At 37.9% G+C, this 11,845-nt stretch overlaps 2 protein-coding genes across 10 annotated transcripts in view; one reads left to right on the forward strand and one right to left on the reverse strand.

Annotated features, from left to right (window-relative positions):
• fchsd2 (FCH and double SH3 domains 2) overlaps positions 1-6,116 on the reverse strand; it is a 54,721-nt gene extending 48,605 nt beyond the window's left edge. Inside the window, exons 1-2 of one of the 3 annotated variants that reach the window (XM_017032226.2) lie at positions 5,592-6,116; positions 4,217-4,680 (exon numbers count right to left, since the gene is read on the reverse strand). In XM_017032226.2, coding sequence (XP_016887715.1) covers positions 4,217-4,237 — 21 coding nt within the window. In that variant the 5' untranslated portion in view covers positions 4,238-4,680; positions 5,592-6,116. Of the gene's footprint in view, positions 1-4,216; positions 4,788-5,591 lie in introns of those variants that run through there. The other 2 variants (XM_017032227.2, XM_025055366.1) reach the window with 2 other exon arrangements.
• A 684-nt stretch (positions 6,117-6,800) lies between these two features.
• p2ry2.1 (purinergic receptor P2Y2, tandem duplicate 1) lies at positions 6,801-11,799 on the forward strand. 7 transcript variants are annotated; one of them, XM_008309786.2, is made up of 7 exons: positions 6,801-7,264; positions 7,468-7,530; positions 7,602-7,652; positions 8,699-9,043; positions 9,649-9,817; positions 9,926-10,268; positions 10,352-11,799. In XM_008309786.2, the coding sequence occupies exons 1-7, from the start codon at positions 7,210-7,212 to the stop codon at positions 10,541-10,543; spliced, it is 1,218 nt and encodes a 405-aa protein (XP_008308008.1). In that variant the 5' UTR covers positions 6,801-7,209; the 3' UTR covers positions 10,544-11,799. The 7 variants fall into 7 exon arrangements, with proteins under 7 accessions (XP_008308008.1, XP_024911136.1, XP_024911138.1 ...); XM_025055368.1 differs by having other exon boundaries at positions 7,498-7,530; XM_025055370.1 differs by having other exon boundaries at positions 7,441-7,652.
• Positions 11,800-11,845: the final 46 nt, after the last annotated feature.

Here is an 11,845-nt window from a genome sequence, read left to right on the forward strand (position 1 = left end):
TTGAGTGTGTAAAGAAATCAGGCCTTCGTTAACCATTAATATTACGTCAGACTTTCCGATAAGCTACTACATCAGAGTTGTGTGGAGGCAGTTTGCTTGTGTTACTGTTCGCAATTCAGAAGCAAAGGGAGCTGTCTGAAAACAAAGTATATATCGTGTCTCTTCCCATCCTCCATTTACTTAATAAAGTTAAGTAGAGTTGCCAGAAGAGGACAAGTTGTTGAGTGTGTAAAGAAATCAGGCCTTCTTTAATTAATATTACGTCAGCTCTCCTAATAAAGTCACCTCTCATCCAAGAAGCTTCTTCAGCTCTCCTAATAAACGCGATGTTGTTTTCTAAACTTTCTGAACTTTCAAGTGATTTGGCTCCACTTGGTTGGTTTTCATTAGCCAACTGGTGATGGGCATGACACTGTGATGCACGTCCTGCATCTTTGCTTCTTACAACCTGATTGGTTTAAACAAGTTGATGTTATAGTTCTTTTTTTTTTCTTGACATGGATTTCAAATGAGCACAATTTACCTTTTGCAGCACAAATAAAATACATTTTGAAATTGTAATCAATTTGCTTTGCTGCACATCCTTTCCAGTCGTTCTGCACCCAGTAGTCGATTTAATAGGCTTAGTTAAAAGCACACCTCATCTGAACTGGGCGAGAAAATATTCTCACCCATTTTTACAGAAACTGAACTCACTCTAAACCAACACACTTTACACACACAAACCTCCTGCCAATACACACACCGTGACACACTGTGAAGGTCATTGTGTATTGTCGGGCGAATTGCATCAGCTGTTTTCCAAAGTAACAGTGGGAAAATTCATGATTGTTCTGTTGAAACAAAACAATCAAGCACTCATAGCGGAAAAAAACAACATGCACATATACCGACACAGTGTTCGGCAAGCTGCTTCCGTTAATGTACTGTGTCTGCACAGATAAAGAGGGAGTGGTTCATTACTTTACCAGGATAAAATGACTGCACATAATTTCACCTTCAATCCCTCAAAGAGGAATGCAGAGAGGGAGCTAGAGAAGAGGAGGAAAAACAGGGAGAATGAGACAGGGACAAAGGGGGAGTGAAAAAAGTTCAAAAATAAGTGACAGCAATGGGGTGGAAAGGAGAGGGTTATACTGTAAACTGAAAGCAGCCAGTGGCTGTCGAACGATGACAGTCGGAGGGATTTGACAAAATCAACTTAATTAAACAGTGAAATGTCACTTATAGTCACTAATAACTGCACCTGGTGTAGTGATAGCTAATGATTACTCTGCAGGATGTTTCCCAAAGGGTATGTTTGTCAATCTTTTGGTGCAATGTCAGTTAATTAATTTTGTTAATATCATGCAGACTCCTTTGGGGAATACGTAATTGTATTTATCAACATCGCAAGGCCACGAAGAGCACCTTCAATTATCAGCTTTGACTTAAGTCACTACTTCTCTAATATACAATCTCATAGGCCTGCACGCGATTGAGCATATTTTTATCGTCGTAGCAATGTGAACATTGGCAATAAACACATTACATTATTGACTATATTGTTTAAACAATGTTAAACAATATAGTCAGGGAAGATCACAGAGACGACAAAGTAGAGGTGGACATGAATTTGGTTTGTGAGACAGTTGAGAAGGCAGAAGATAAGGTGAAATGGAATCAAAAGATCTGTGGTGCTGAACCTACAAGGGAAGAACCAAAAGAAAAGGAAATCTTGTCTTTCTGGTGAGAAAGAAGTTTGGTGTTTGGTGATCTGGCTGGTATAAGTATGTCACACCAGAGATTTCACGGGTAAGCAGTCATTTCAAGCATTTTCAAATCAGAGTCGTTTTGTCTAATTGGACCAGACCTTATATTCTGGGATTGTCTGCCTCAGGAAGGTGGGAAAAAAGCTCAGTCTAAATATGGTGCTGACAAAAAAATGTCCAAAACCTGGTGCGGAACAAAGAGAAGAAGAGCCAAGTGCTTTTGGAATAGAAAATCATATACCCAACAATGCAAATGCAATTGAGAGGTAAAGGATGACAATGCCAGAACGGTTTGTTGGCAGACATGGAGTAGTTGAAAGTTGCAGGTTTATTTACATATGTTCAGATTTACTGCACTTTACAATACTAGCCCAAGCAAACAGCTGATGTAAATTTCTGACATTGTCTTTGTGGTTTGGTAGGTCAGAGAGTGCAGTCTTATAATTAGATTTACTGCACTTTACAATACTAGCCAAGCAAACAGCTGATGTAAAGAGTGCAGTCTTATAATAAACCAACCCAAACAAAACATACAATTTGATCCATAGACAATCCTGGTCTAAAATCACTCACACTATTGACACATAAGCAAGTTAACCAATCATTCAAGTCCAAATGAAAATATTGTTGGTTACTGCAATATTCTGGTTGAGAGCCACATCACAGAACCTTTTTTAACAAGCTCTATGTCATGCACATTGGAAAATGTATTATTATCAATGATTCAAGTTTAGACTCATAGCCAGGTTGCAGTCCATGTCTCAACCACAAAAGCAGCGGAAAAAAACATCAGTCTTTCTGCCGAACGGAAAAGACACAGACAGCTGACAAACAAGAACTCACGGATGAATACACCCTTCACAGTACACTTGATCACATACGGTGGAGGCATCAACAGCCTTTAATGATGAAAGAACCTGATCAAAATCTGGGTATGTGTTTCAGGACATGGCCTGACATGTTCACAGCCAAGAACAGATCTTAAGTGGTGCTGAGGGGATATGTGGCAATTAAGAAAAAACTCTGCACCAGTCCATAGCTGGGTAATTGGCCTGCATGCATCAATTCCAGGGCAACAGACAAATGCACACAGAAAAACACACACACACACGTTTTTGTATGTTATGAGCACTTCGCATTGACGTAATGCATTATCCAGCCTAGCCTTGCACTTCCTTAACTTAACCTTGACTATCACAAATATGTCTTATCTTGAACCTTAGCGCAACTGTAATCTAATCATAACTACAAGATACATCTTGAACCTCAAATATATATATATGTGCTGACAAGTACAGCTTTACAAGGAATACACAAAGCCTCATTGGAAACTTTGACTTCGCTAAGCACATACAGAAGTTACTATTAGACACAAACACTGACACACTGTTTGTTGAGCGTGTTCATGTGTACAGTAAGATGTGAGGACCTGTTTCCACATTTTTTGTAGGTCCTCACTAACAATACCAGGCTTTAGGGGGTTAAAGGTAAAGTTGGAAAATTGGGATTACAATAAGGGTTCAGAATAGAGTTTAGGATTAGGCACTAATGGGTAATGGTCAAGGTTAAAATTCTAAGTAATGCATTATTTCAACACAGCCCATGCTACTTGAAGATGACAAGTATGTTGCTTGTCTTCCTTAGAATCTTTTCTGGTACAAACACTGACCTTGGCAAGGTGGACAGACCCTCGATAAGAATCAAAGCCTTAGTTAAAAGATGCATTTGTATGTATTAGGATAACTTTAAGTTAGGACACTGGTTAGTTAAAGTTGTCACTTAAGGACATTGCTTTTCTCAAGGATGGACTTGAGAATTCTGTTTATTGTTGTGTGTGTTTCTGTGATTGGCTTGTGTCAGTTCAGACTTGTGATGTGACGACACATGGACTGATGGTTTGAAGGTCTTTGCATCTCACAGGAAGCAAAAACTGTAGCACGGAGAGACCTTAATTTTAGCATCCAATCGCCATAAATACATGATCATGAGGGGCATGATCCACAATAACTAATGTCGACTGCATTGTTTCAGTTTGTATATTATTTACATGTTTATTTATTTACATTTACAGTTTTATTTCCCACACACAAGTGCATGATGACTACACTTTTATATTTACAAGTGTGCTTTTTTTTGTTTGTTTGTCTTTTTGCATATTGCATGAAACAAATCGATCCTTGGTCAACCTGGCGTTACCAAGCTGAGGTTGTTGACGTTGTCAGACTGATGCATGTTGATGTCACCGGGTGACTGACTACCAGGGCTAGCCGTCGCTGCTAAAGCTGGTTAGCAAGTGTCTGCATCCTAAATGTAATTTACTGCAGCCCCTGAGCATCAGGCGTTTAGTGTGTGGTTGGTAGAGAAAACACTGTTACTATCCACGCTGTCACTGTCTGCTCACAGACAGACAGAACAGCACAACACGCAGCCTCAACATAACGGAATCTAAGAGAAAAAGCACTCACCTTCCTCGGCGGCGGCTGCATTTTGGAGTATTGACATGAATGGAATTTCCCCCTTTGCTGATGTATCGTAATTCCAAGAGCGGAAAGAGCAAATAAGTGTGGTTCTGGTATTTTTATGCTTCCTCAAACGAACACAACCAAAAATCCTCCCCTCCCGACGACAGACAGGGAGGGAAGACGGGAGTTAGATTTGTACTCCGGCGGCCATGATTGATGATAAATGGCTGGTTTATACCAAGAGCAGACGCTGGAGCAGGGGCTGAGTACGATTGTGCTGCTGTTGCTGCCTACTGTACTGTGTGTTGTGTAGAGAAGCAGGCGGCGTAGAGAAAAGCGGAGGGGAGAGGAGATGAGGAGACGTCGAGGAAGGGGGCGGGGGTGTTAAAGGGGATCCCCCTCAGCAGCGAAGCACAATGCCGCCATCATCCGGTGATGACGGAAACGGCACCCAGGCATGACTTGACCTTAGACAAGCGCAACATGGTTAGCAACTTAGAATCTAAAGCAAAATGACCACATTTTAAACTTAAGACGTATTCAAGATATTTACAATTCCCATTTCCCTTATGAATTTTAGATTATTTGCACCCTGAGGTAGAAGTTGTACAGCTGAACGTGAGACATGACAGAAGAATAATACATATAATATTACTGTGCACAAAATACATAACTGTAAAATGTTAAAATATATGTAAATATATATAGATATTCATACATACTGTATATTTTGTGTGTCTATAGTTTCATATAGTTTCATAAATATGTTTAGTATATATATATATAGATATATATACACATATATACATATATACATACAATACAATATTGCTTATAAGAATATAGAAATTTTGGCCAGGTGTGTCGGCTCATGAATTTAAGTTCAGTAGAATATAGTCTGGTGATGTGGGGTGATTGATTCCAGTTGATTTAGTGGAGGATTGCACCCAGAATGGCAGACTTTATCATGAAAGGTAATCATATTAAGCCCTAAATAACTACGGTTGCCCATAAACACCAAAAAGGACTCTTGTTTCCCTTTCTACTACGACTATACATTGAAATGTATATCCTTAAAACAAATCCAAATAGAAATACATTTTCAAATAGAAAGATACTATTTTGAGTTATAGCTATAGCATTTTTTACACTCAGTGTACACCTCTTTAAATGTTAGTTTTTTGGGGTCTTTGCATCAGTTTTACATTTTTGTATTTTTGTACAACAATCCAAAGTGTGTCATTCAAAACATTTACAATGTTTTCTTTGTTTTCTGCCAGTCTTAGCGAACTACTGTATTTTTTGTACAATTTTAAGACTTGTACCAACGTCAAATAAACAAGGCAAGTTCAAAAATACATTTCAGAAAAAGACTTACTGTTATTAGATGGGAGGTGGATTCACATAAACGAGACCACTTTTCATCAAGCTAGCGTCAAACTTCATTGTTCAGTATACGTCGTTCATGTCATGTTGTGCTTTGTTCTTTTCCATGCTACGTGTCTAGAGATTTTTGTGATCCTGATTGTTCCTGTCTGGCCCGTTAATCCAGTCAGTGGACACTTTTTGAATTTTGAACGATAAATAAACTGTCTGCAACTTTTAAAAAAAAGCCTCTCGAGTACTGCACTTGTCCTACCTGCTTCCTAACTCCGAACGAAAACGTAACAGAGCTGACATTGAGCCAGTAATTCTTCTGGAAAGCGAATGGAACTTGACCGCATCAAGTGGGTTGTTTACACCTGTGTTTTCCTCAAATAACTATTTCAAGGTGAAACATGTCACGTTAAGTATCCTAATACAGTATCGTAATTGTTCTCTCGTTTATCTCAACTTTTACTTTCTTTCGAACATACGAACAGTTAATTTGGATAGTTTTCTATTACCAGAGAATATTATACCAATGTCTTTGCGACAGAAGATGGCGTCATTGAGCTGCGTCCCGCAGACCTGCATAGCAACAAGAAACCCAGAATCTGCAGTCGATCGATGAACAATCGATCCACGAGCAAGAGCCGAAAAACAAAGAATATAAACCAGTAGAGGTTTTTTGTTTGTTTTTTAAAGGAGAAAATAGACTTCTACAAATCCAAATGCTCTCATATAACTGAATATTTTCTTATGCCGTAATATAATTTATTGAGCTCTCAGATTCAGATATTGTAATTGTGTATTGTGTTGTGACATGTTATTTTTTTATTGTTTTAATGTTGTATTGTTTTATTTGCTGCCTATTTTTATACATTGTAAGGTGTCCTTGGGTGACAGAAAGGCGCCTATGAAATAAAATGTATTATTCATATTATTATTATTATGTTTTGAGGTTAAGACAAAATAATATTAATAAATGACTAATAATAACAATTCTACAATAATTCTTGTATATATTTCATGTATACTAATATGATAATTGTAGCTCATCAAAGGTTTATTCTTTTTTTATCATGAACACAGACATACTTTGGGGACAAAATAACTATTTTTTGTGTTGAAACAAACTTATCATAGCAAAACATGCATAGTATGGGTCCCAAAACTATACTGTAAACTAGTTGTAAATAAATAAATGGTTCAGGTGGGCTAAAAATGAAACAACATAAAAAAAACATAAAGGATTTAATTAAAGTGTGATTTATACGTTTAGAAGAACTGATGTGTTATTATCAGTATGACTAACTTAAAGGGAAATAAATATGTGGCCTAATGTGTCCTGTGTGCTTCCATCAAGGTGAAGGTTAGGAAACGTGTAATGATTAATACAGACATTCTGGAGCAGGTAAGACATTAAGCACCTTTTTTTCACCCTTTCTCTCAGTCAGACACCTTAAAACAACAAGCAGCACCTGAAACGTTTCTCCACTCCCGGACCTGACACACATCCTAACACCTACTCACCTTTTATTTAGTCAGTGGACCAGAGGAAAATGGCTGGAAGTCATTGTTGGTTCAGTATCAACATTGTGTAAGGCATAGCTGCTATGTTTTCCTGATTTCTTATGCATTCAGGATTGGGTTTGAAAAGAAAAGAATATTTTATTCGACTACGAGGAGGTACGTTATCATTTATGTTTTGATATGTTCATACTTAAACATTAAATTTCTTTTTTTTAACAATGGCTTCACTTCAAAATCTCCAACTGTGTCAGGATTTTCTTTTACTCACTAATCCTCAAATTGCTTGCTGTTTTGTTTCTTTGATTGTTTGTTTGTTTTGATGTTTTTTAAAGTGACTTGAATTCAAATTTCTGCCTCAGACCAACTCCTCACTTACCTTCCACAAACAGGCTCCTGCTTGTCCAACCTGAACACACCCACAAGTGAGTGCTTTTAAAACATTTAGACAAATGGAGGTAGTCAAACATATACGCTCTTATGCTGTTTGTTATAGCCTTGTCCACAACGATTTACCTCAGACAAGTTTGCCCAGTGCAGTCTCTGAGTGAGTACTTTTAAAAATCTTAATTCAAAAGGTGTTTTTACATGTATATGTTGGATCTCTTTTGCTGAATAGTCAGCAGTGATGATTGTGGTATGGCAGAAAGGTAGGTGTGGAAAACCACTGCCAGATGTTGTGGAGGAGAAGAGAAAGTGGAGGCTAAGTAGTGATAACATAGCATGTTTGAAGCATTTTTTTAAACTGTCATAAAGGAGACAGGCGAAGAGAGAGGCAAAGACCAAATCACCTGTAAGGTGAGCTACAAGCAAGTAGTACTTTGTATGCAAAGATTTTCGTGTAAGATCATGTCATGTATTTCATAGTTCTGTATTGACGACAGGAAAATGAGGAGGAGCAAAATGCCGTGTGCATTCCAAGTGTGAATTATAAGAAAAGGTCTGAATGGGGTCACAGTAGAGTCATACGTGAGTTAAAATCTATTCTCTGTCAGACGTATTAGCTGGTAGACCTTTTCATGAGCAAAAGTATGTTGTTGTTATATGATTCTAGTGTTTATATGTTAAGATGTTTGAGACTGAAATAACTGGGTTATTTATGACTGCCAATCATTCAGTGTCATAATTATTTACTTTTGTGTCCTATTCTTAATCGAAACCAGGCATGGGCAAACTTTTTGACTCACATGCCACAATTGTCCTAGTATTGGTGTGAACTACGATAAATAACATGTAAAAGTCATGCATAAAGGCTAAAATGCTAAAATTATTTTATCATTTTCTACGCCATCTATTAGGGAAACATGGGAATTGCAAGGAAAAGGGAAACGAGTAATGATAATATAAATACATTATATAATTTGGAAAAGTTTAGAGGGCGGATTAAATAAGATGAACAGGCTGCATCCGGACCCAGGGCCTTAGTTTGCCCATGCCTGGTCTAAACAAATATTGTCATTTAGGTTAGTTTTAAATAACTTAAACTGCATGCACTAAAAATGCTGTAATAGTGTAGCAACCTTTAGCATAATGATCAATATCAATAGCGCCAAAGCCTCAAAATCTTGGTTTGGTCTTTTTTCTTTACTTCAGGGCTTTCCACAACCACAATGGTTACGTTTGACAACACCTCTTTGAACCACAGTGCCTTCTACTGTAAATTTAATGAAGAGTTCAAGTACATCCTCCTCCCTGTCAGCTACTCCCTGGTGTTCATCGTCGGCCTTGTGCTGAACACCACCGCCTTGTATGTGATCATGTGTCGCAGAAAGCGATGGACCCCGTCCACCATCTACATGTTCAACCTGACGATGTGCGACACCCTCTACATCCTCACCCTGCCTTTCCTTGTCTACTACTACGCTGATGAGAACGACTGGCCCTTCACTGAACCGTTGTGCAAGATTATACGCTTCCTTTTTTACGCCAACTTATATGGTACGATTGCTTTACGATGCACACCCAAAAAATCCTGTATGATACTCCTGAACGATACATGAATCAAACGAGTGAAAGGCAACTGCAGGCAACAGAGACTTCATTTACATTTGCTATTTCACTGTTGAGATAAAGTATCACACAGTAAAATTTGAGATTAACTTCAGTGTGTGAAAGTAACAAGATTGTCTCAGGTGACTCAAAACTGCTGCAGGTCTACATCGTAATGGGGTCTAAGAAAAATCTACCCCCCGATCACAAAGCACTAACATTTCCGTATAGGATCTGTAGTTGTTTCAGTCAGGGACGGGAAGGCTGGACCTCTATTCTTAACCTAGCCTTATTCAACAGTGTCTGACTATGCAACAGTCAGGCCAGACTTCAGCTTAAATTACGAGTTTGACACAGACTGACTATGCAACAGTCAGGCCAGACTTGACTGTTAAGACGGATGAATTTCTTTCTTTCAGATTCAGAGCTTCATTAGATCTCATAATAGATTTATCTGAAACACATGTACTTTAAGACAGTAGGTTTCAGAAGAGACACTTCAGAACAGCATCGTAAAGAATATTAAATAAAATAAGTTCTGATGACTTTACTAGGTTCCATCCTGTTCTTGTGCTGCATCAGTCTGCATCGCTTCGTGGGTATCTGTTATCCAGTACACTCTCTGCACTGGGTCAGTGGTCGTCGGGCCAGACTGGTTTCCGGGGGTGTCTGGGCCATTGTATTACTGTGCCAAGCTCCTTTACTCTACTTCTCTAGAACAAGGTCAGTTGTAAGATATTTTAAGCACTGTATTTTTGTTCACTACTTTTGAGATATAGTACAAAACCCAACCTGATTTATCTTAATAACTTTCAATCTTCTATGATTTAGTAACAAATATGGCCGCAACATATGCTACGACACCACCAGCCCGGAGCTCTTTGACGACTTCCTGGTATACAGCTCCGTTGTGTCCGTGCTTATGTTTGCCCTACCCTTCATGGTGGTGATGGTGTGCTACGGCCTCATGATGCGAAAGCTTCTTGAGCCTACATGGGAGGCAGAGGGGAGAGAAGGGGAGCGGGGATGTCTGGCAGGACGGCGATCCAAGCAGAAATCAGTCAAGATGATCATCATTGTGCTGGCCACATTCATGCTCTGCTTCCTACCTTTCCACTTGACCCGGAGCCTTTACTACTCCTTCAGATATCTCAGGCAGGTCGATCCAGCACAGGTAAAAACGAACCCTATTTTTTTTTTACTTACTTATTGTGTATTTCAAACAGTAACTCTTTTACTTTTTATGTGTTTCATCAGATAAGCTGCAGTTTGCTGGAGGGCTCCAGCATTGCCTACAAGGTCACCCGACCTTTTGCTAGCGCAAACAGCTGTCTGGACCCTATACTATATTTCCTGTCTGGGCAGGAAACACGGAACGAAATCAAAAAGACAATTACAAAATCAACAAAAACTGTGAATGTGGACTCTCGCTCCACAACAGAATTCTAGACTATATTTTAGGAACTGGAAGTAAATGAACTTTCAAGACTTATATGAAGATTCTTTTTGTATTGTCTGAAGAGGACATATATATAATAAAGCTAACAGTCATTTCATTTAAAGCAATTTAAGATAAAGGCAACTGGTCTGCTTTGGTTCTTAGAAAGTGTAAACTGTTCACAGTTTCTTCAGCCTATATCCATATATATGGATCCCAAAAGATATAAAATAATAACATTAAAAATAATCATTCAATATATTGAAATGCTATCATTCTTAAAGAACTTATGTCTACTTTATTGAGTTATGTTTAGTAAAACATGTGTCATGTAACCCAAAATGTACAGGTATGACTTCTTGTGAATGGAATTTCCAACATGGCTAAGTTTGCCATGAACAAATACAATCAAATTGATGCGTTTTATATTAATTCATTCATAAACAATTATTCACACTGAGCTTCTGATAATTTTATATTAATATTATTTAGCTGCACAGAATATTAGCAAACAGCGACTGGGACGCGTCCATGTATGTTTTGTAGTCTTAATAGACTTACTGTAGTTACCAACATAACATGTTTCTGCAGGCGCAGAAAAACAACCGGAAACGCGTCGGTCTTCCGGAAGTGATGAAGATATATAAAATTACCAAAATCCGAGCGCTGTTGTCGTTGATACTTTTATGCGTTGTTGTTAATGACGCTGTCATTAATGTGAATAACATCGTCATTTTATGTTTTCTGCTTTAGTGTTTCAGCGTCACATCTGGGCATTTAGCTTTAGATTTTCAAAATAAAAGCTTCGTTTTTAGCATTATAAGTATTCTTTCTCAACTTTTAAAGTGTCCTAGCATAATAATGCACGTTGAAACTGACGATGTCTCACGGAACACTACTGTGCCGCCGCACGCGGTTTGGGAATAAATTATCTGCATCATTCCCTTTAACGAAATAGCTTTTATTTCTAAATTTACACAATGACACGTCCCAACACGTTTAAAAGGAGAAAACAAACCAAAACTACTACTACTGTTAAATAAACATTTTTAAATGGCTCGTTGGTGAAGTGTGACAAAACAAATCAATAAATAAAAGGAATTACAAATAGCAAACAAGACCCCAAATAAAATTCAGCTCTTTATTTTAAGAGAAACGGTGTACACAATGTTGAAATGGTATGCAAATGCAAATTTAAAAATTAATTAACTAATTAATATGTTTCCTACCCACTATACGTGTTTTCACCAGAGACATTTTATAATAATAACAATAATAACATTATATTAACAGAAATAAGAATATTTATTAAA

Source organism: Cynoglossus semilaevis, chromosome 4 (assembly GCF_000523025.1).
Source record: "Cynoglossus semilaevis isolate Cse_v1.0 chromosome 4, Cse_v1.0, whole genome shotgun sequence".
Taxonomy (NCBI): domain Eukaryota; kingdom Metazoa; phylum Chordata; class Actinopteri; order Pleuronectiformes; family Cynoglossidae; genus Cynoglossus; species Cynoglossus semilaevis.